This window comes from Anser brachyrhynchus (genome assembly GCF_964034855.1).
Source record: "Anser brachyrhynchus genome assembly, chromosome: 1".
NCBI classification, from domain to species: Eukaryota; Metazoa; Chordata; class Aves; order Anseriformes; family Anatidae; genus Anser; species Anser brachyrhynchus.
This window is the reverse complement of record NC_137694.1, coordinates 114229289-114254461: the sequence shown is the minus strand read 5'-3', so window position 1 is coordinate 114254461 and position 25173 is coordinate 114229289. Positions and strand designations below refer to the sequence as shown.

The following is a 25173-nucleotide window of genomic DNA, read 5'->3' as shown; positions in this document are numbered from 1 at the left end:
GCTGACACGAGACGTATTTTCCATCACCCACTGTGTTCGTGCAACAAGGCCGTAGTTTGGCTTGGAGGGAGCCAACGGGCTCAGCAGGTGGGAAAAATCGTGGCCGGGAGGAGACCTGGGTGATCTCGAACGTGAGCCTCAACCCTAATGGCAAGGGATTGGAGCCTATGGGATCGCAGGTTGGGAAGTTGGTACTCACAGCCTGGCCCTGCTGGGAAAGACGGCGTTGGTGTGCTCAGACAGCAGGCTGGACTGCGAGGGAGGAGAGCTGAACCTGCCCTGGACATAAGGACTGCCAGCTGCATCCTACTGAGCACAAAGGAAGATGAGCTCAGGTGGTTTCCCAAGGCATCGCCGAAGAACTGATTCCTGTCCCCGGGGAGGAAACCGGTCTACAAGGTCAGGCTGATCCTCATGGCAATCAGAAGGAGCCTTCCCAACGTCTGCAGTGATGGAGAGGGCCTAAATGGGGAGGGGTACAGGGGACGAGACAGATGCTGGTGTCTGATGACACTGCTGATGAACACCTCATACAGCTGGGGGCTGGGGAAACAAGTCCTTTGAGACATGGAAAACTGGCACAGTGATGCTGGTGCAGCCTATTCCCTGCATGGAAAGGGCATGGATCTCCTGGAGGTTCAGGAGAGCTGTCTGGTTCACACCACAAAAGCAAAGAGCATGACAGCAATACTTACAAGCACATGAAACCCTTGTGAATGCATCTTGAAACAACACAGTGCCCGAGAACCTCAGAGGTGTACCTCAGAAGGCAATTCCTGGAAAGGTGAGTAGAAGGGCTGCCAAAAACATTGAATAGCTCCACTTCTGTATGTATATATATATATTAAAAAATGCAAGCAAATTCCTGCATAAATGCAGATCTGCACTAAATCCAATGTGTCTCTCCCAGGATGAGGATAATTGCATGGTTTGTTATTAATTGCTGATACCACTAGTATGATTATTATTATTACTACTACTACTACTATTATAGATGCTTGGGGTCCTTGATAATTGGATTTCCACTGTGATGGTGTGGATATGATTTTAAATTAACAACAACAACAAAAAATCATTTTTCTTCAGTACTCCATCCTGTCGGCAACCACAATACCATCAATATTCTGCATGTTCCCAGCTACCTCCACCTTTCCAAACTCATTTCAATCATTTCTAAAAAAGTTGTCTTCCAGCTTCTGTTCCATTAACTCAGTTCTACTGCAAGACTTAAAGCCAAGGTAGCACTAGGGAAAAATACCATTCCCCTTGCTAAATTTACTGTACGTGAAGGAAGAATGCAATTCCCAGAATGACAGCTTGGAAACCAAACTACCAGAGCAACTTCTTCTGTTGCATGTTTTCTCACATTTGCAGATTTTGCCATTTCTTCTCTTAGTATTTTTTTTTTCTCCCAGTTTATCAAAAGCAAAATATCACTGTTTCAATGAAGGCAGTGAACGCATTAGAAAGTCACAGTATTATTTTTAGAAAGGCTTGAATGCCAGCCAAGGAGTTTGCTGCTGAAGAACTACTTCTAAGCAAATGTTCTTCTCCAATACAGTAGAGCCTGCTAAGCAATGATAGAGATGAAACCCTGTCTTGATAGCCTGTCCCGGCAGCCCATGTACCAGTTCAATCTCTCCAGTGCCTCAGTTCAAGGGCTGGTAATGGGCAGGCCTTGTACACAGCCTCCGTGCAAGGATGAATTTTGCCATAGGAGAGTAAAAGCAAATGAATCCAGACAGTCCAAGGGCTCCACAACACACAGTACAAGGCTCTGCAAGTTTAGTGGTGATGCTTATCTGAAGAAATCCTTCAGATTGGTCTTTCACTCCTAAATGCGATCAAGCATTACTTGGGCTTAGATTTTTTCTTGGGTTTTTGTTTTGTTTTGTTTTGTTTTGGATAACATTAGGAAAAGATTGCACACATCTCAACGAGGCTGCAAAGGGACCCGTGCTCTAGGGTGTGCTATTTTACCAATACATTCAGAGATCAGTAACCAGAGTCTGAAAAACAGGGTCTGCATAAATACAGGCAGTCAATAATGGTAGCACAGGCCATCAGGGTTTGACAGCGAGGACATGACACCCTTAAGAGGATGGATGGCTCAACCTCTACACGTCGTGGTGATTCCAGCCACCTTTCTAAATACACTAAAAGATATCTAACTTCCTAAGATCCTGTTGTGTGTGGCTGCGTCTCTCCTTTTGTGTGGCTGTTCAGGCTGTGCCTGAACAGGGAAAAATAGGCAGGAGTTGATGAATTTCTAAGAACCTTTGGCTAACCCTGAAGCAGATCCACTTGGGAAGCCAACCGTGCCGATATGCTATGGAGTATTGAGGGCGAGCAAGAGAGAAAATAGCAACATCCTGATGCACAATAGGCTGGCTCTGAGGGTATACACATTCTGTCCTCAACGCACAGGGATTAGGACAAGCTTCATCTTCAGAATTAGACCGATCACAAGGGATTTGTGAGATATCAGTGAGCTGAAGCCCAGCCTTTCATCATCATCATCATGTTTGCATAACTTCCATTGGCATTAACAGGAATTAAACATTCCTGTGCACTGAGGGTAAGATGGAAATCACGAGTGATGGTGGTCAGGAAGGTGCTCGGTTGTGTTACAACTACACAAAAAGGTGCAATCCCACATGCTCACGATAAGGGGTCACAGTCTGGGAGGTACCCCTGCAGCTACCTGTCCACTACTTCAAACACCAGCTGAATCTCAGAGGAATATGCAGCTCCTTGAGGCTCCTTTTAAAAACCTGTCCTGGATTTCTGCATTGCATCCATGGTATTTTTTCCCTATTTGTCTATTTATTTGTTGCTGTAATTCATGCTGGTGAAATGGTACCATAAAAAAGTGATTCTACTTTCTAAACACTGAAATGAATGTTCACCATATTTACAGCTACTGAGTAAAATTAGGACAGCAATAAAATGTTAGACAATGACATTTAATGTTACTCCATTAATAGATTTTATCACTTTTTTTTTTTATCCTACCACAACAATGTGTATTTTCATATACATTATATTTAATAAAATGTATAGATATGGAATTAGGAAAACATGGGTTTAGTTCTATTTACATATTTTACTTGAAACAATTTTCTTAACAACATTGAAAAATAGAAACTTAAAGTTCTTTTAATTGTGTTTTCTGCCAGTTAGTGGTAAACAAATGCATGCCTAGGAAGTTACACTCCCTCTAAAATGTGGTCAGTTGAAAGTTTCTAACTAAAGTGTGTATCTCTGTTTTTGTTTCAAAAAATACATAAGTATGTCTGTCATTTCTGATACAAAATTCTACACTATCTTCAATAAATAAATAATAAAGCGATTCTGAAAAGTATGAAATGTAAACTTTGTTGTCCCTCCAACATACTTTTTTTTTTTTCCCATTGCTTGAAACATTACAGTGGTATTGTAGGAAATTATAATACACAGACACTTTCCAGCACAGTTTACACTTATTACCATACTGCATCTACCTATTTGTTATGAAGATATCCTAATTTCCTAATGGAAATCAATAAGACTTGTAGTGCTAGAAAACACCACCTATACAGGAAAGGTGGAAACCGGTACTGAAAGGACATGCAAGGAACATCAAAACCTAACAACAGGCTCCACAAGAACATTCACATGCTAATGAAATAGGCTGACACCTCCCATTCAGAAATAAAGTCATTACAAAAATACCAGTGTATGCATGATAGGTAATGAACAAAATGAATCCAGGCAGAACAAAGATGAATTTTACTCTTATAAGGGGTCTATCGTATCTCAGGTCCAGGCTTAGTAAAGCACTTATGTGTGTACTTAAGGGAAACACAACATAAGTGCATGCTTAAAGCTGGGTGCTTTGCCAAACAGAGGAATTTTGCTGAATGTTGGCCTATACGTGTGTATTTGTTGAGTAAAACGCATATAGAAACTTTTGATTCCCCAAGATGACAAGACTTTTACTTTGGGGTTACCCACTCTGTACAATCACAAATACCCTGCTTCTGTTCACATCTAGTATCGCTGCCACCAAACTTGTGATCAACCTGTCCTGCAACAAACCCTGTTGTGAGCTACAGTATGCTATCACTCTGAATTCAGTAACATGATGTCAAATGCAGTTAGGCACAGTAAAATTTAATAACTGGTCACCACTGATCGCTTGGCAAACTAGACTCTGCAGGGTAGAAATTAGCTTCCTGAGCCACAGCCATGATTTTTTTTCTTCCCCACTGCAGGTGACGTATCATCCATCTGCATTCACACAATTAAGCAGCCGTAGTAAAGCAGTATTGAAGTGGTATAGCACAACATTCATCAGGGCTCTATATTCGATCCTTCACTTACTGTTCAAACATTTCTTCTGAAGGTACTGAGTGGGTGTACTCTTCTGGAGTGCAACTCATCTCTGTGCAGAAGGCCTGTACATATATTTATTTTTGGGGCAATGTGAGTCATGAAGTGGTATCTTAATAGAATCTTCTCTGTTTATAGATATAGACTATTTATTTTCTAAGTCTTTTCAGCATCACCGTGAAGATCTTCAAAGATCTTCTTACTGCATAACTGCTTGTTCCATTCACAAAACATTTACACACCACCTTGCTGAGCAATAGGCACAGAATTCCTTAAGGGGGAAAACCCTGCAGAAAGCCTCCAAACATACCAACATTGCCTTCTTCTTGTAAATTAAAGAACAGAGTAGCTGGAACAAGCACAGCAACCTATGTGGTTTTCCAGCCTTTCAGACTGGAGCACGACAAACAACTAGGTTATTTCATAAACCCAGGAAACTAACATCAGGTTCCACATAGAGAAATTGAGGGAAATTTCCTCACTAAACTGGGACTCATTTTTCAGTGAGAATTATCAAGGCACAAAGATGCTCCTGTTTGCTTTGATAACCCTCTTGTGTGTGAAGGGCAAGCAGTAGTTTCATACCAAACCAATAAGGATTTAGTGACAGCTTCTGCAGACACCTATTGCAGTGAACTCAGACTGAAAAAAAAACATTGGTCCCTTTCCTTCTAAGGCTCATCAAACAATTGCAGGTCTAGTCGGACGACTATCTCTCCTGTTGGGACTTCATGCAGAAGGAGACACTTTGTAACTGGTCCTTTTGAACCCTGATCCTTCTTAATGTCTGCCACACGGATCTCTGTTCTGCCCAAAAAGTCTGAAATGCAAAAAGACAGCATGCTTAGAAATAGAACAACCATTTTATGTTGCAATAAAAATGCTAATTTGCAGAAGGAATTAAGCTTCCATCTACACATAACAAAAGAAGAAAACAAGTCTTCAGTCCAATTACATTTCTGCAGTTGAAATAGGCCAAATGCCTCCTATCTGCACAGAAGAGAATTTTATCTGGACTGTGTTAGACAGCAGAAGCATTTAAAAATAAATGGTGCCACAACCAGAAAAATCCACCATGTACTTCACAGCTGCCTTGCTTAAGGAGCTTATTTATTTTATGACACGTTAGAGAAAAGGCCAAAGGTCACTCCACAATTCGAATTGAGTGTGAAGCCTTCAGAAGATGATAGAGCCAAGGAATGCATTGCACTAGTGACAAGGTCACTGGGGCAATCTGCACTGGTCACATGAACGACAGTCCTATCCAAATACTTCCTCAGAGATTATGACTCCAAAATACACTCCTCAATGCTCAATGTGTCTACTGCAGATTATGAAATAAGAATGGGTCAGGTTCAATCTTGGGTTCATTTCTGCCACTTTCACTGCTTGTTACAGGAACCTGAAGACATTTCTTTTCTTCCTCCATGAATTTATCCATTAGCAAAGAGCAACCAGAGCTTTACCTAAAGACTTAGCAGAAATGCAAACCACTCTTCAGTTGCTGTCAAGTTGTACAAGAAAGGAAACCCCCCAGAATAGAGCTCCCAGTACTAGCATGACTAGACTGGGGAGTGAGGGTGAGTCAGGTCCCAAACATGCAAAAGGGCTCAATATTTACCTCAGCAGGCACACCCATCTTCAAAATGGGAGACTCGAAAATACCCTTGGAAGGGTGGCTGCCCCCTACTTACCATCCGGGGAGAACTGGTCCCTCTCAAACACCGTGATGCAGAGTACGTCCTGCTCTAGGTCTTTGATAAAGAACTGGCAGTTGGAGTTCCACTTCGGATTGAGGGTGTCCTGTATCGTCTTGGTAATGTGGCACTGAGAGCCCATCGTCACCTCACAGTATGGGTTACTCTTTCCTAGGAAGAAGGAAACAAACCTAAAAGTGTAAACACATTTTCAAGAGCGTGTCTGAAAATCCTCTTGCTCCTACAGCCATCGGGTTGGGCAAAGATGGTGGCCTCACTGCCATTTCAGTAAACAGGGGCACAGTTCTGCAAGGCGTTGAGCACCTTCCACTTTTCATTTCAGGACTTTGTGGCTTATTATCTCTTTGATATGATTCACATGGTAGAAGCTAAGTTTGCCTGTATCAAATATTCAAGTGCAGGACAACTGCATTGCCACTACGGAACTGCACAGAATCACCTCTATGTATTTTAAGTTCATTAAAACTGCTTTATTAAACAAAACCATGTTTTGGACAGAGCCTCCTTCTAAGTTAGTCTGACAAACAGGAATGTCTTCTTCACAGAGCATCTTATGCAATGCAAGGCACTTACCATGGGACCTGCAAGGTTTTAGTTCAATGCCTTCAACAATATTCACCATCAGCCTCCCAATGCCAGTTGCTCTTTGCGAGCGAACTGTGGTGAAACAGAAGAGAGACAAAACTCATTAATGTACTTTCCTGCCCACAGATTTCCCCACAAAGGATGAGAACCCCTGCACCGCATGCTGTACCTAAGTAGGCCTTTTCCCTCTTCTTCTTTTCGGTCTCTATGTAAAGTTCCGAAGCGGCTTTAATTTTCTGAACCCAGGCAGTCCTTCAGAATGAAAGGAGAAAAAGAAAAGTTGCAAAATACCATTTCCATTTTTCCTCCCTGCTGCACTGCAGACAAAAGTAAAGCTGGCCCTCTTTCCCAGCCGCTTGCAGTCTCAAGCCCTGACCCCACCACAGGCTGAAGCTGTCTGCCTGGCAGAGATCTTACTGAAATTCATAGCACCTGCAGAAATTTAATCATCCCAGCCTAGCAGATCCCATCACACAATGCAAGCTCAAGAGAACTACGAACAGGAGAGGACATGGTGAGAAACCAGAAGATAGAGATAGCAAGTTTGCTTTTCCCAAGCCTTTTGTTGCTCAGAGGAAACAGCCCCAACAGGAAGGCACGGTGAATGCTTGAGAGAGACGTGTGCCCTGGGAGGCACAGCCCAGTAACTCCTGGGCTTTACTAACCTGCGGGGATTACGCTGCCTGAAGTACTGGCTGGGCTCAAAGAGGTTTTCAGAAGGGATGTCACTAAGAAGAAGGGGAAGCTTTGTAATTGAAGTTAGGGAAATAATTTCCTAATTAAGAGTCTGCGTGGAAAGATGGACAGAGAAAAAGCACGGAAGAAGGGGTCCTATGGGACCTCAAGTGTTTAAAAGGATATCCTGTACAAGGGAGACTGAGACCTGAGTCAAGGCAAAGTGAGAGAACAGAGCAGGTGTGAATCGATTTCTGATCCCAAAATGAATTATTGCTGGTCTACAGTGCACTGCACCTACTTACAGTGGCCTGGATTTGGGTCTAAACATGCACCTCTATTCTCCACAGGCAACTGTTTAAGAAAACAAAACACTTAAGGACAATTTGTCTTCCAGCTCACCCCTAAATGGTAAACGGCAGCTTCAGAAGTGTACCAAGCTTTTGATCACACAAGTCTTTTAAGATTAAATGGGCACATAAATCACTCATTCATGTTAATGTTTTATTTCTGTTGCTCTCAACTAAAAACAAGTGGATGACAAAAATCTGGAGGTATCTCATCTAAAATGCTGCATTTCTGCTGAAATGAAGCTGAAAAAGCAGCTCTAGGATAAAAGACAGTCAGAGGTTGTATCCCATATAAATAAAAGCATTTAACGAGAGTGCCTAAATTCTGATAGCAATTTCTGCGGTTCTCTCTATAGTGAGTGGAGTGAACCAGGCACCTCCAGGGGGCGTTCAGTATTTGAAGATTTGTCTACTTCCCCTGATGGGTCAGGGTAGACATCTCGCTTGAGTCCCTCAGGCTAGGTAGGACGAATGTGAATCAGAGTTTACATGTTTCTGACTACAGCAGTGAGTGCTCTGATCCACAGTGTGTGGTTATTGCTATAGTCCGATTTGCACAACAGATCCTAAGTTGAAAAGGCTGTGTCAATTTTCATCAGCAAGGATCTAACCCTGATGCTTGTTCATTCTCTGGCATAGAGGGACAGACAGCTTCCCAAAGGACAAATGGGATCCATAAAAATACAATTTTTTACAAGAATAAATATGTTTGTGTAAATGATAATGAATAATGCTGGCAGGCAGGCAGGGAACAACAATGTTTTATAATTTTTCATGCATTAGAATTTTTACAGGCAACACATTTGCAAGGTGGCATAATACTGTCAATACTATGTAAGATTTTTTGCTGGATTTTCAGCCTCCATTTTTTTCTTTCGTTTACCTTATATTGAAAAGGTTTGTCTGCAAAAATGTAAGTCAGCATAAGTCTTTTTAAGCTTGCCAGAGACACAAATAATCAGCAGAGGTTTTGAGGTTGTCATTCTTCTGACTTCATTCTGAACTGAACCAGGTTAAAACTGGGTTTTGTTTGGTGGGTTTTTGCTTCAAGTTTTAATTCGGACTTGTTCCTGAATCTCATTCAACATACAGTCATACAGATGCTTGCACTGGCACAAAAAGTCCAGTGGATAGTAACAGAAGATAGGACTGAATCTCTTAGTTTCCTTAGGCTAACATGAGATGTCGTGAAATGTGGCCTATTATATCAGCTCTCCTAGCCATTTCATTGTTGGTCTTACTGGAATTCAGGAAGCATCATTATTTCTCCATCCTTTTCATGAGTATCACCATATTCTCAAGCACAAGGAATTCTCCAGTGTTGTGATATTAGCTGCTTGGAGACTGTTATGCATGTGTACATCAAATACATTTGCATCAGACTTTTCAAATTCAGGACTAATGTGGCCTGTGCAGGTACTTACCTTTCATTAATGCTTTCAGCCCGGAGTGTATAGACTCTATCAATGTGGGAGATATGGAAGATGGGCTCATCTCCAGAAGGGTCTGTGGGTAATTTTACTAGTACCTCATTTAGAAAAATGGGCTGTAAAACATTAGGCAAAGCTAGAGTTCTATCGCACAATATCCGAACAGATGCATTCAATAAAGAGCAATTCACAACAGATTTTTTTTGTGCCTACAATAACCTCTCCCCTTCAGCCTGCCTCCCGTCTTTCTTCAGATATGTCATTTTTTGAATTTTCTTTTTATTAAACATATTGGTGCCTCCACAGTCTGGGAACATTTCTCCTGAAGTAAGAAAACAGCCTTACAGAGCATAGAAATCTCTCCTTTCCCACAAGAAGCAGCAAACACTACTCTCTTCATCACTCCCTGTCACACAACCTCTGTTGAAGAGGTTGTTTTCGCCAATCATCAAAAGCACCTTCTCTCATCTAGCTAAGCAAACAACCAGCTTGCTCACCATCAGTCCCTGGAATCCCCAGCATATGCCAAAGCCTTCAAACCTCTTCTATATAAAGGCTACTGCCCACACGTCCGGTATACAGTGGCTGCTGCCTCCTGTACCACTGTTAGCATATAACTATCTTAATCACTGCTTAAGAATGGTACTTACAGTTTTGTACATTTTGTATTGCAGGTTAGACTTGGGGCTGAAGACCTTGTCTGTGCCAGAAGAGCCAAGAGGTTTTATGATCTGAGTCAGGAGGAGGAAATCGTTGAACAGAAAGCCATACAGTTCCTTGTTACTCTTGGCTTTATAGAGTTTCCCACTGTGCAGAAACTTGCGTGGTCCCAAGCAGTTTGTAACAGAATTAAATACGAGTTGCTGCGAAAAGTAGAAGAAGAAGAACAACGCACTGTATAAAGTAAAACAATCGAGGTTCCCCTGAAAGAGATCAAATATAGTTTTGAGTCCTGATGTTAGTTTTAAGTGGTGTCACAGGGATGATGAGCGATGTCTCTGTCTTGTGCATGATAAGCAGCGCATGTCATAGAAACACTATATGAAAATTAAGGCATCCCATCAGTTGCACAGGGCATGTCCTGAGCAGTCAGAGAAAAGCCAAAAGCATTTGTGCCTCCTTTTGAGTTTCTCTGCCACACACATGCATTTCTGTGACTGGAACTGAGCTGATGACGCAGCCATCTCCCTTCAGGCAGTAGTTATAACAAGCTGAACACAACTTTGACCCTGAAATAGTTAGATTTGTAAGAAGAAATGTAGTGCTCTCCAGTTCATAAACCAAGCAGCACTTATTATTTTTTCATCTTTTGAACTGAAAGCTCAATGTATATTTTGAAAATCAAGCTGTGATCTGTCTGCCTCTAGTATCTTCACCAATAACAGGGAGGCCATCAAAGTATCCTCTGTCCACCACAAATATTTTCATTATAGTTTCAGTAGAGAAGCTTAGCATGTTACCTTAAAAACTAATGTGCATTAGTAGACAGTGATTCTCTAGGTAAAGTCTTGAGAGAGACTTGATCAGTATTCTTGAGCTTTCAAAAGGTATACAACGTTTTATCACAGAAAATAGTTTCTGTGATGAGTTTTAAAGAACTCCAGGATGGTCAGGTATGGCTTCAGGATGAGATACAGCAGTACAACTGTCACTGTATTGTAAAGAGCTTTGAAACTGAAAGGTGGTTGAAAATTGCAGCATTTAATCTGGCACTAGTCCAGAGGCAGGAAACAAAAGCAGCATTTATCACATAGAAGACAATAACAAGAGCAACAAAAAGGATTACATGCACGAGTGAAAGGGAACCAAAGAAGGATGAAAACAAATGAGTAAAGATTATACGATTTGATTACATCATTTGTCCCTTGATGCAGTGCCATATGTGAGCCATGGGTTCTTCCCAAACAGTGAAGTGTGCCCACATTTGCATTACTCTAGATAGCATGTTGTTTACCTCAGACAGGCCTTCACACTGAACATGAGCCTGGATCCACTCCAGCCTATCTGAATTTTCTTTCTCCCGCACTCCTTCATTTACTTGAGAACACAATTCTTCTGCTTTCTCAAGAGCATGCTTCAAGTGACTGTGGTCAGGGTGGTTTTCAGGGGTATTTTCTATTATCTACAGGTAAATAAAATATGTTAGCCCTTTTTATTATCTGCAGTTAAAATGTGTTCATCTTGACAGCCCTGAACTCTTGCTTCATTTCTTTATTTTCACCAGAGCTAGCCAGCATGTTCCACATTTCTCTTCCTGCTTGACAAACACAAAAAATAAGAGACAAACTCACAGTTGGTATGTGAACAGCTGAAATTAGTGCCTGTCTGCACAGCCTTTCCATCAGCACACTGCTCACTCTTCTGACATAAGGATCCAAATTCCAGCCACAGAAACATGTCCACGGCTGATTAAGGAGTCTCTTAAATGCCAACATCCAATTTGTAACTGGATTATTTCCTACGAAGTTTTGGGGTCAATTTCAATCGTATTAAGGACGATAAGTGTTAGGCAACAAATGAAAGTTAGGAAAGGGTTATAAATTATCCGGTAATGTAAGCTGTGCAGTAAGGTAACTTGCAACAATTTGGTATTCAGGCTTGCACAATGAATGCCATTTATGAGACTATGGGGAGGAAATGACACTGGAAAAAGGCAACGATGAGCATAAGATAGACCTACTACTCCCATTTTCTGATTTTTTTTTATTGCCTTTTGGTTCTTTATGTACAAGTTTCACCTCTGTTTCTAGCAGAAATCCAGAGTCATTTTTTTCAAGCCAAATGAGTTACTGCATTTGCTCTTAGTGTGATCAAATATAGAAGGGCACCCCACTTTCCCTAGTATATCAGGTATCTAAGAGCGACAAAGCTCAACACAAACAGGGAAAGTATCCTGTAATTAAGCTGTAAGCAAAGCAGCATCAAAAACATCATCTTTGCAAAAGAACGTACATTTTTAATTATTAGTGGGTATCTTGTTACCCGTTGCATAGGCTTTAGTAGAAAACTTGATAGTGGCATTCCTTTACAGCGAGGATCCATTGCTAACCTCTGAAACATTAGAGAGGTAAAATGGTGTTAGTCAGTTTGCTTAAAACCTGGCAAAATAAGCTCCTCTAAGAAAGGAAAAGGTAAGGCAACAAATGAACATAATGCTTCAACTAAATCTGTTAGCTCACAAACAATGCAGTAGAATTTGTTGTATTTTACAAAGTATTCTTCACCTATCTTGCCTGTACAAGAGAAGGGCCTCTTATTATTATTATTTGTCCAAGTCCCAGCTCGTAACTGCAAAAACATTTCTAGACAAGGTATTTTATGGCTCTACAGTTTTTTGAAAAAAAGGTATTCCTTTAATGAAAAAATGCATTCCTTCAATGAGTGCTTAAGCCTGAAGACTCTTCATTCTAGCCCAAAAGAGGGAGACTATACACTGCAAATTAGCAAAGTGATGAGCTAAACTTATGGTGTGTAAAATTTGTGGTGTTTGCTTCTTCTCTTACTTTAACGAACTCCTTGAACTCAGGGACTTCATCTGTTTTCTGTTGGATGAGTGCTGCCCCATTGAGCTGGCAGCTACAGAACCGAATGTACGGCTGCATGTGTGGCAGCTGGGCTGTCAGTATGTCACCAATCATTTTCACTGGCATCTTCTCCCCAGACATCTTCTTACGCACTCGCAAAGCCCTAAACATGAAAAGGTCATGGGTGTTTTATAAGTAGGTAGACCACTAAACAACAATTCTTGATTTATAAAATAAATTATTTGCTTCTTACTCATTACTGAAATGAGAAGACCTCTGAATAACAAATAGATCAGCCACAAGACTTACTGCATATTGTAAGAACATAACAATCAATTTTGCCCCCTCAGCCAACATCATTTCCCTCCTGAGGTCACCAAACTATAATTTGGTATTAACTTATCACAAAGCCAGATTAGATACAATATAAAAGGGAATGTAATTTCCCTTTCTATTCATTTAGAAAGGACAGATATACTCTTGAATGATGGATAAAAACAGTACCACTTCCTTAAGCCCAAAGCTACCCAGTTTTTAGCCTGGTTTCCTAAGGAAAGGAGGTTTATTGTTATCAAGCTGACTGTCTTTGTCCTACCACTGTCATAACTTATCATCTTGGGGGCCATTTTCAAACACATTCTACAAAAGAGAAGATATCTCAAAATTTCTAAGTTTCTATAAGTTCAATAAAAAATAGCAGCTCAGTAGGGAAAAAAAAGGAAGTTTATTAATCCTCCTGCTTATGAAGATGTTCATCTCAATCCTCACTCATTTTGCCTGGCAATGGCCAGATGAGCAATCAGATGAGCATGCCTCCAAACCAGCCACAGAATTTACTGTGCCTTGCTGAAGCAGTAGGGATGGGTGAGAAAGATGCAGGTAGGAAGACAGGATCCACCAGAGGCCACAGAGAATGAAGGGAGAAATAAGGGTACTTGCACTGTGTGGAGTTTCATGGTAGAGAGTTGGGGCTGCAGTAGTTGGAGACTTTGGAAGGAAGGGTGCAGGGTACACTGGACACAAATCCATAGGAAACCAGGCTTTGTTGGTGACACTTCTCAAAAAACAGCTCATTCAGATGTTATAAGCCTACAATAACTAAAGGAATACATCAGCTAACTCAGAATAAAGGAGGCAGAGACTGTTGTACTTTGCTTTCCATTCACAGATAATAAGACTGGAACTGGGTATTGGGCTGTGACAGAGATAATGGGAAGTAAATGTATGGACTGTGGGTAGCCTTGACAAGCACCGCTCTTCAGAAGTTGACCTTGCCTTCTGGAGTACAGGCTCACCAAGAGCAAAGTAAGTGCAAATACTCTTTTGGTGACTATTTTTGTAAGTGGCAAATATTTTCATGCAGCTAAAAGTAGAACTGGGGGGAGAGGACCATGATTTTTTAGTTGCTAAGTACGGAGGGAAAAAAAAACTTACTTCAGTAGTTTTATATTGCACATAATCAGCTCCTTCCAATTAACAAAAATCATAGCAACTTCTTTTTCTGTTAGCAGCTCAGATTCCATTAGTGGTTTCTGGAAGATCTATAGATTCAGAAAATTAAGCAATTTAGAAAGCATATCTTAAGTATAATTAAAGTGACTAAGGCTGATGATGTCTAAGACTTCCTTAGTCTGGAGGCAAGACAACGTTACATCAGAGTAGCACATGATACTCAGTGGAACAGACTTCAAGCATGCACTATGCCCTAAAGATCCATGGTGCTCCCTAACAATATCTTTGTGAGAGGCATATTTAAAAGAGAATGATCTGAATTGGTGTTGGTGGTGTTCATTATGACCCGGATAATCTGTTTTAAGCTTGGGAATTTTAGTTAGAGGTCTCCTGTAAAATATCCCAGAACTACTTTGATAATACAACTGAAAATACATTTGAATTTGGACTCCTTTACGGAAGTTGTGATTTACCTCATAGTGTCTCAGGCTTGCATACCTTGACCTCTTTTTCAAAAAAGAGCTTTCACTCTCTATGAAAAGAATTACCCACATCAAAAGCCTATACAAATTCCCTTTTTTTTTCACATACAAGATGTAATTTGTAACATTTAAAGAGAAGCAGAGTAAATGATAACTGAGTGCTACTGTGAATGTGGAAACTGGCACATAATGTGCTTCAAGCTTTAGGAGCTTACACGTGAGAAATAAAACTTCAAAATCTGGAGTGAAAAGTGTTTACTGGAAAGATAATTTAAACATCAGTGTTTTGGTGATGGTAACACAAGGGCTTACCACTAGTTACACACACTCCCATACACGCATATATGTATATATGAAGATTTAATACAGATCATTCCTAGGAAGTCCAACAGACCAGTGATGTCAAATGACTTTGCACAATGAAATTATTGATCCATTCAAAAACATGAGTGAATAAAACCTGCTCCTAAAAATGCTGCACCTTCTTACCTCTGTGACCAACTGCAGATCATTTACATAGTTCTCTTCTGTGACAATGAGCTCATGGATGTATCCCTGCCTTTTCCTTTCAGTAGGTGTCAACATATCCAGAAGATGCAAGTCTGCACACCCTGGAAAACACAAAAGAATCCTAGATTTTACTTATGGTCACTTTCAAATTGATCCAGATCTGTAGTAGGTCAAATAATGCTTAATGAACAGTAACTACTGCCTCTTCATTTAATCATAATTCACATGTAATGGCACAATGCTTACAATACTTTATCCCTTAGTGTCTCAAAACATTGTCTTTAACTTTTTTTTTTTTTAATCAAGGCCATTTCTAGGTGATAATTAGTTAATAAGGCAAGTGAATGGAGGTCTCATTAGGATGAAAGCATGCAGTCCAGACACAACTAAAACAGACTTCCCTGTGGCATTAACAGGATTTCTAAAAATGTCTCTTCTCTGGTGGCAAACCTTAAAAGTCCCCCTCACCACTACCTGCCCATTTCCAACCTCTCTCCGAAGTTCACTGTCCCTTTAGGTGTGTCATTCAGCTGGAACCACACTGTAAAATAAATCTCCAAATGCATTACTGTTAATAAAAAAGGGGGCAAAGACTTCACCTGGCATTACTGCCAAAGAACATATAGGTTTGTCCTAAAAGGGAATCGAATTAAGGAAGAGCACTATAGTGACCCTTAATACTCTGATGGGCACTTTGGAATTTCAGCTGTCAGCATATTTATACTCTGAATTCAAGTTTAGCCTTAATCATGCTAGTCAAAATAGGCATCCTCATCAAGACGGTACTGTAGTGTTTATTTACTTCTTCACATTTCAATTAAAAATTGCTTCAAAAAATTTGAAGGATCTGAGCCAAAGCACATGAAGGTCAGCGGAGATCACCTCACACATTTCACTAATTTATAGACCAAGCCAAAGGGGTTGATTATTGTTCTCCTATACCTTTAAATCCATGAGAAAAGTTCATAATTAAGAACTCATCTTCTACCAGGTTTTTCCTTCTGTTTTTGCAAACCACCTCCTGTGTATTTGCCCTGTGTAGATTTTAGAATTTTTATACTACAATAAATTTCAAATTTCACATTCTATTTTCTATTCTGAAATACAACAGAATGTTTAGTTACATTTTTTCCCTGTAGGACAGTATTTTTTCAACATAGATCAATTCAATTCTTCTGAAACTGGCAAGCAAAATATTTTCTTCCCCTTTCAACACTTGTAACACTATTTTCATTATGTTTCTGTATAAAAAAAATGTATTTCAAAAATAAAAGTTGCTTTGAAGAACGTTTAAAATGTTTTTCTTTGAATATTGGCTTGACACAATCAATATTCTTTAGTTTAATTCTTTCCCCAATCCCTCAACAAAGTATTGGCAAATTCAATATATTCCCCATCAAAACAGTTCTTCCTAATGAAAAGGATCTGACTGAAAACATTCAGTGAGACCTCTGCTTCATGGGGTTTAAAATGGTCAAAGCTTTTTATTTTTAACTGTTCACCAGCATCAATCATTACACCAACACAATGAGATCTAATAGGTGTATTTTTAGTTCAGACATTCTCAAATGCTTTCATAAAGCAAACCACTACTGCTCCTAATCATATCATGCCCTGGACAACTCTTTCAGTTCTTTGCATATAAAGTTAATAAGTAGATGGTATCTCTTGCATTTTTAGTATTTCCTACATTTTTAGCTTCCTGAATGTAATTCAGGAGCTGATTCTGCACTATGCAACTAGCACGGTCCACAAGTATCACCATTACATTTTTCATGAACTACTTTTGGAACTACTTGCTTTCACTAATCTGTGCTCCAGAAAAGGTTATGAAAAGTTTGATTTAAAAAAAAAAAAGTAGATACAGACAATCAAGGTAATTTCCTCTATATTAGGATAAACACAGATCAGAATGGAAGCGTAGCATACTGATAATGCTCCTTTGGGATTCTGTATATTGCAGTCCTTTAAAATACACGATTCAAACCTTGCTCAAAATAAAAAGGTTGGTTTTGAGAAATATCAGTTATCAACTTAATGTCAAAATAATCAAAATACCAGGCACTTTTCAAAAGCCAAAAGTTTCAATTCTGTTTAATAAATGACTGCTTCAAAGCGCTTTCTTAGTTATGTAAATCAGAGGTCTAATGAACAGAATCAGTTCTCCCCAAGCAGTGTCAGCTTGATTAAAAGTGAACAAAGTGTTTAATGATTTTTCTCTAGAGACTGGGGAATTTTAGTGTTCAAAGATGCTGATGACCTTGGCTTGAAGTGTTGTTTCCAACCACCAGCCTTTTAGAGGAAGCATTTAACATTTTGAACCACAATATTTAAGTGGCTAGCTTGACAGATAGCCAGCTGGGACTGAAACGGGCTACTTTGAACTTCAACAGATGGCCTGTCTTTGAACACTAAGTATTTGGGAAAATAGCCTACTTCAGTTAGAGCAGAATATGCAGGAGGGACTTTTCTCATAAAGGATTTTCTTTATTAGGTACACAGATACTAAGAACTTTCTCATCTTTGCATCATAAGCACCAAACAAGAGCTGGGTTCCATTTCGAGTTGAAATGTCAAGGCCATAGGGCTCTAGCTAGTTATTCATGGAAGCCAAAGTACTGTGCAGAGTACTTTTATGAACATCCAAATTCCACATGCAGCTGTAATAATATCATTCATGAATTCATTCCATTAAAAGAAACTCCTTGTGAAGTGTTCTTGATAACACACATTCCCCCTGACAAATGGGAATGTTCTGCTATGGGTGAAGTCCAGCACCTTACCTTAGCATAGAACTGGTTGGTTTCTAGCTTAAAGCTCACAGTCCCTAAAGCACACGGCCATTCAGCTACTTAAAATTAAGCACTGCAATTTGCCTTTTTAGTTATCAGAGTTCCCCATTCTTTTGTATTTTCTTTCTGACTCCGTGAAAGTGTTGGATTCCATCTGAAAGGCTACAGAAGATGAATTTGAATCTTTAACTACAAAAACTCTAGTAAATTCAGAAGAGAACGGAGAACTTATGATAGCTAATTCGGATTGTTCACAGTGCAGTGAATACACAAATTTCTGCCCTTCAGTCGAGTAACATCTATGAATCCAAGCAGTGGCACGCATGCATGCTCACCAGACTGATTATTGTGTCTGGACTTACAGAACCTGTGTATGAGCGCTGTACCTAGAAATCTGTACTTTGTTTCTCATCACCATGGGACCTGCAAAACTGAGGGATTCTAAAAATGTAAACACAATAATTTAAAATATCATTCCAAAAAATAAATGCTTTGTTCCCTTTTTCTTGCAAAGACAGCCTTGACAACATGGGTCTTAGCTAATCGCTAAGACTGAAAGCAATCCACCATATTGTGCCTCTTCAAAAAGACAGTTCTGCTGTGGAACTCACTGATCTATATAGATAGGCACAATTTCTGATTTCTTCTAATTTGGGGAAATTTTCTAAACAATGTAACTGTCAGATTTCAACAGAAACCTCATACTGGCCCAGTCCGTAACGACAAGATCACAGTAGACAGGGGTCGGTTCTATTATAGGGAACCAGAAGCAGTAAAAAATTCCATCATGGTTTTCCTCCAAAAGCTTAAGCAAGGAGAAATTGCACACCTGGCACCTCAGTAGCATTCCTTCCTTCAGACAGATTACAGCGTTTGTGCATTCATTCTTCTTATCAACTCACTTCAGATACAACCACCAATTTCCTGCGCACGTCTTGCGGGATGGGCCTGCTGCTGAGACTATTTCAAGCTTTTGCTGAGGACAGCTGGTGATCCAACAGACCTTTCCTTCCCTATCTTCTGTGATGCAAAATTACATTTCACAGCTATTTTCAGTGATTTCAGCGTGTTTAGAATTTCTTAACAGGACTAGCATGCCCACTTACTAGTACAGCAGAGCATTTCCCTCCAGGACGTACAGAAGTAGGATAAAGAAACAAGCCTGGGAAGTCCCACTTGCAAAATATGAAACACAGCTTTGTTTTCACTAAGACCCGTCACCAGCAACAAATGTACCTCCTCCTTATGTTCACACTGATCAGCTGTTACCAGGGAGAGGGATTGCCACTGCCAACCCACACAGGCCAAAAAACAAACTCAAGGATCTTGTGTAACACTTTCTATTTACTTATTTTTTTTTAATTCTAAAACTTGCCTGAGTGCTAAATGCTAGTTTTGTAGTATTCAAAAACATACACTTTTGATTGACTACCATAATCTTCGTTTTGCAACAGCAAAACCTTTCTGCAGCGCTTTGCATTAGTACCTTATTTTCTATGCAAAAATTTGTTTTAGAATTAAATCAAGGGAAGGTGGGGAAGAAGACAGGTGAGACAGTTGGGAAAGAAACCCTCTAAATCCTTTCAGAAACTAAGAGAATGTGTCCACCACTCCCCTTCCAGAATCCTCTAAGGGAGAATAAAATCCTGTGTGTGAGGGCATGGATACATCTAAAAACATACAGCGGCAGACTTAACTGATTCCTGGACTGGTTCATCACATCAGATAACTTGAAATCTCACCTCTGAATTATGACCCAGGACCTATCTTGAGCCCCTGACCACTTACTTGTACAGTAACAGCAAATCAGTCAAGAGCATAAGGCACAGGTCCAATCTGAAGGAACCGCACAATCCAGTCTTACATTGTCAGCAGCAAAAATAAAGATGTCACGCAGGTACTTCACTTGGGGTCAGAAATGTGGTAACTAGTATTCTAACAGTTCAAACATTTTATTAAATTTTCACTTCCTCATGCCAATATCCAGCCATCACCTTTCCTGGCTTCAGGTCTTCCCCTCTAAAAAAAAAACTTAAATGAAGTAATCAAACCAGATGGATTTTAATGCTCATCTGGATACAGAATTACTCCAACACATGAAACTATTTAGCAGAGAAAACTGCACTTGGCAGAGAAGAATGTGATGGAAAAAAAAAAAAAACACAAAACCAGGTTTCAGCAAGTAGGGTCAGGGCGCAGAAACCCTTTGTCTGTGGCACTGATGTGAGTCTGGTTCAGACCAGTACTTTGCTCGTGCTGGCACCAGTTCACAGCTGTATGCTGGCGGGTATGAGTGGAGCTGGCAGCATCAGGGGGTACAAACCAAACACGCAGGTCAGGAACTGAATGGAGGATAAGCAGGGAGCTTGCTTCTTGCTGCTGGGTACAGCTGCTGCTGAGGGGTCTGACTCAAAAAGGTGGGGGAGACATGAAGAAACAAATGAGAAACTCATGCTGGAAAATGGAGCCAAATCCTTTGATCACAGAGTCTCACAGGGCTACGGGAATCCAGCACCTTCTAAAAACTCTGAACTCACTTGCTGTAGAAGAGCTACCTCAGGTACAAACATCTTTCCACTTAAACACGCTATCAAATACCTTTTCCATGAAACGTTTAATTCAAATAATTCCACAAGATTAAACTTGTTCTAAAATCTGACTTCCTAATCCGTGTTGTTCCACAGGCTTAACAGAAGTTACAGAAGAAGAGTTATATGTTTGATTCAAATTAGTTTCTGGCTCCACACAGACATTGCAATCTGAATTTTTGTGCTGAGGTGAAGCAAAACTGCTACTTCTTGGGTTTTGTTCTCTTTTTTAACAACGTGGAGGGGAATGAAACAGCCATGAAACTTGCTGTATCAAATGGTGGAAATTTGTTGCCTCTATTAGAATTATGTCTACACATACTATTAACATTACTAGGTTATGCCAGGTAAAGTTAAGATGACTCTCACAATTTCTCCTCATGTAGACAATAACTCAAAATGAATCCTTATTCCAGGCAAAATATTCCTTTGCAAACTAACAACAAGTACAAAAGGCTGTGAGATCTACATCCAGGAAATTAAGTCTTCACGAAAATAATTTACTTTTTTAACTTCATCAAAGACAATCTTCTGAAAATATTCTTTCAGGGCTTAGAATCAAAAGGTCTTAGCGTTCTCTGTTTAGCTTACCATAAACCGATAATATTTGAAATATGTTATAAGGAGTTAAAGAGCCAGAGACAACAATCATGAAGAACTAAACAACTGCCTTAAAAACAGAGAACAAAATCAGAACATGCAGTCACTTTGCTGCCTTGCAGGAAGGTTATGGCAATAGGCTGTTTTAAAACGTGTTCAGTGAGCTCATGGGGACTGAAGGAGATACCACTGAAACTCCAAAGAATTGAGATTTAAATAAATCTGATTCTGAATGCAAAGCAGATCATTCTTGATAAACCAGCATCACAGACCGTGAGTTGCCTTGGATAGATTTGAAGTACTGGAATTGATACTAACAAATCCCTTGAAATGCTTCCTGAGCATCTGAACACAGAGGAAATTCTTCTCTAGATAAACGGAAAAACTGTGAAGGAAAAAAACCCACCACCAGTTGCAGTAATCCCTAAATCTAGTCTCATCTACATCCCTCAGCTGACAGCTCCTTTTCCTGTTTTGATGCAATGGTACCAGGGACTTCACAAATCAAAATTAATATAAAGAATGCATTCAATTGATTAGGCATTAGTGACACTGCTCTTGCTCTTTTTCTTAATATTGACTTAAGATGACTTAAATCTTCATTAAGATTTCATCAAAATGAAAATCATCTGAATGGTTTCTTATCTTTGACAATGTAGATCTTGTTTCAGCCCTGACTGGGATTAGTGTTTGTTGGCTTTGCAGCCAAAAATTCAAGAACTGAAGAGACAAGAGCGTGGGCACATCTCCATCCCAGGAGGCAAGTGTTTGTTCCAACAAGGTTTGCTTGCTGCAGTCCGGATCTGTGGCTTTTGGGAGGGGATTGTGTGATTTATGAGGTTAAACATCTTCTCAGATAAACCAGTGAGGAGTAGAGAGTCAAAACTGGATCGAGACACAACCCCAAAAAACTATTCTTTTTGATGGAAATAATCCATTTCCTTTATTAAAGAATAACTTTCATACTCCCTTTCTCATATATATTAACAAAAATCCAAACAGGCAAAAAAGAATAAGTGCAATATAATGTCCTCTGCTATTCACGGGAGATAACTGATCATGAGGAAGATTAAACACTACCATGCTGATCTGTCGTAGGACGCTTAAGAATTTTAATAATTGAGTAAATAAACATCATAGATATTTCAACAACAAATTTCAATATAAGCCACAATGGTTTGAATATCTTTGTCCAGGATATTCTAAATGTGTTTTGAGGTTTTTGTGAGTTAACTATGCTCAAGAATAGACTGGTTTATAAAGCTGTTGCTCTGTCGAGTAATACACAGTACTCTTCTGTATGAGGAATCCTGGCACAACGTATACCAGTGTGCGTGGCTACAGAGGGACAACTTCAGGCTGTTCTATTCAGTTCAGTGGAAAATTGACCCCAGGAACATTTAGGGCACTGATTTTGAAAACCTTTTATGAGACATCACTCTCAGCATTTTTAAGAAGCATGTTAGAAAACGTGTAACCTGCAGATATTGTAATTGGTTTTTTTTCTTACTTGACATAATGATTAAAAAAAAAAAAAAAACAGCATCTGAATCCCCTGAATCCCCTATAACCAAAGTATTGCCAATATTTCAATATTTAGAGAAAATGTGTTCCTAGCCTGAAGTCATAAAAACCACAATGTCCCTTTGGACAAATGCTTTTAGTCATGCTATAAATCTTTCAACACAATAGCTCGTTATGGGAACATAGAGATACCCTTTCATTAAAATAACATTTTAATGCATGAAATATTGAAATAATGGAGAAGAATCTGGCTACATAGTTCTCAGTAAGCAAAACAACGGGCACTGAAAATTACAAGTATTAAGTTACGTTCAATTTCTGTCAGATACTAGGCAGCATATTTTTCAGCAAGTGGCTGTGATGAAGATTTTTTTTTATGGCAGGGTGATAAATGAAAAACTTGTGCACTTCAAACACTATCCTAAAAATAAAGAAAATCTGTGCAATTGTGCATGTTTTAAGACTAGAGCTTCTGGCTTATAACACAGAGCCTAAGTCAATGTAAACCCATGGTAAAACAATAAAGTATACTTAATATATCTACTAATATAGTGTCAAAAATATCTACTGATTTGTAACATGTAGAAAGTATTGAAAAGAGAAAGGTGCAAAAGTTTGCAGTTAATCATGATCAATCTGAATAATTATATGCAAATAATATTCAAAGAAACAACACAAGTGTCATTCTGAAATTAAACAGGTGGGCTTCGGGCTATTCTGGTGGCAAATTCATTACATGCACTAATGCCACTTGGTGAATTCTGTGTGTACACAGCAACAAGACAACAAACACATTTTAGTCTAGCTTTTATATGAAGAATTTAATTATCTATACATGTAACTAATTTTAAAGGCTGTATTACAGTTGTTAAAGCTGCAGGTTTTTATATATTTATATATTTTACATTCATATTGATGAAATACTGAAGTGCAATTGAATACGGAGCTTCACTTGTTCTTTGCACTGCATGGTGGGTCAGAAGGAGGGAGATGGGGTAGGATTAGAAATTCTACAACACTGCCAGCATGAAATTCAGAAATAAATGAAATACATAAAACAGAAAATAACGAAATGGTAAAGTAATTAGTGTAATTGCTATATTGTGCTTGAGGCATTGGGTAGAGAGGGTTTCTGCACTGACAGCACCAGGCATTTCATCAAGAGCTTGTAACTAATGCTGGAAAGACAAACATGGCTTAGCTACAGCACACCTACTACATAAACTTGACTGTAAGCTCCATTTAATATTAATTTGTATAAATTCCACAGTCTAGTTTAAAAAAAATGTAAACATTGGAAATTAATTGCAGGGAGTATTTCTATACATTCTTTCTTGTCAGGAAAATTACTTGTTCAAAAAGTGTTGTTCCATAGTCATGAGAAAGTAAAAATGAGAAATCAAACTTCATGTAACCAAGATGAAAAAAAAAAAAGTTAATTCTCAAATCTCACATGAATGTAGCATTCTATTGATTTCTGATACGAAAATGCCAAAACTGAAACATCTGAGACAAACACAAACTGGGATGTTTTCTAACTGTATGCAGCTACAAGTAATGTGCAAAATAAAATTAACATAACTGGGATAACAACATTATGCAAGGTTAATATCTCTTGCATTGGAAGGAAGTTAATTTCTTCTCTCCACAATGTATTATACACTCAACAAGGAACATCTGATACATACAGTACAAGAACTACAACAAAATACCTTATCTGTAATTGGGCACATTTAAAGTTCCTTTAACTGATTTAACTCCTTCTGTTCTTTTGTAATAATAATAAAAAAAAAGACATTGACAACACTGGACAAGTGAACAATAAAAAAGAAAGATACATAAAGTCTCAAATTTATGGACATTTGGAACAATTTTAACAGCACATGCAGCATTCCTTGATAGTGGGTCTTTTTGCACAAACAAAATTTAAATGAAGAAATTTAATTTATACTTTTCCTTTAGAAGGCTAAAATATATATTTAAAAATAATCTTAAAACTACAAAAGCACCTGTGCAAAGGTGGAAAAATTAGTTTGGTAACTATGAAAGCCACAAAAGGACCCACTATCCTCTGATTTTTTTTGTGTTTTTTTGTTTGTTTCATTTAATTTTGCGTCTATATCTGTAGGTAATTAACTCAAACATTGCGATTACATGCAACTAATGTAAAATGAGGTAAACTGCTCTGCAGTGTGTTCTTCTACTCAGAAGGCAGTAGATGATCATGCTGGAAGCCACATGATCAAGGCTGCATCTCCCATCATCCCTCTGGGCAGTGATATGGGATAGTGGGTCTCTTTGAGGACTTTCAAGCCTGAGTGGGGGATGGACAACATATGATTCCTAGAAAAAGGAGGAAAACAACACATAAGCAAAACAAAACAATGAGCAAATTCAAGCTAGGAAAATGAGTCAGGCATGTAAACAGCATGGTGCAAAAATGATAAAAGGTAACATGCTACAAAGGGGATGGGAACTAAAAATAAAACAAACATAAAATAAGGTTTGCATTACGGAAGGTCTTCAAAGAGACGTTGACAAGTGCAGCAGTGGTGAAGCTTTGAGTTCT

At 39.1% G+C, this 25173-nt stretch overlaps 1 protein-coding gene across 6 annotated transcripts in view; it reads right to left on the bottom strand.

Annotated features, from left to right (window-relative positions):
- Window positions 1-2945: 2945 nt before the first annotated feature.
- Window positions 2946-25173, bottom strand: part of ITSN1 (intersectin 1) — a 126506-nt gene continuing 104278 nt past the window's right edge. For 3 of the 6 annotated variants that reach the window (XM_080560023.1, XM_080560020.1, XM_080560022.1), the window contains 12 exons: window positions 15080-15201; window positions 14091-14197; window positions 12636-12819; window positions 12085-12183; window positions 11087-11254; window positions 9783-9995; window positions 9127-9248; window positions 7343-7405; window positions 6847-6929; window positions 6666-6749; window positions 6069-6242; window positions 2946-5194 (listed from right to left, as the gene is read on the bottom strand). In XM_080560023.1, coding sequence (XP_080416149.1) covers window positions 5046-5194; window positions 6069-6242; window positions 6666-6749; window positions 6847-6929; window positions 7343-7405; window positions 9127-9248; window positions 9783-9995; window positions 11087-11254; window positions 12085-12183; window positions 12636-12819; window positions 14091-14197; window positions 15080-15201 — 1568 coding nt within the window. In that variant the 3' untranslated portion in view covers window positions 2946-5045. Of the gene's footprint in view, window positions 5195-6068; window positions 6243-6665; window positions 6750-6846; window positions 6930-7342; window positions 7406-9126; window positions 9249-9782; window positions 9996-11086; window positions 11255-12084; window positions 12184-12635; window positions 12820-14090; window positions 14198-15079; window positions 15202-22793; window positions 24948-25173 lie in introns of those variants that run through there. The other 3 variants (XM_080560024.1, XM_080560021.1, XM_080560025.1) reach the window with 2 other exon arrangements.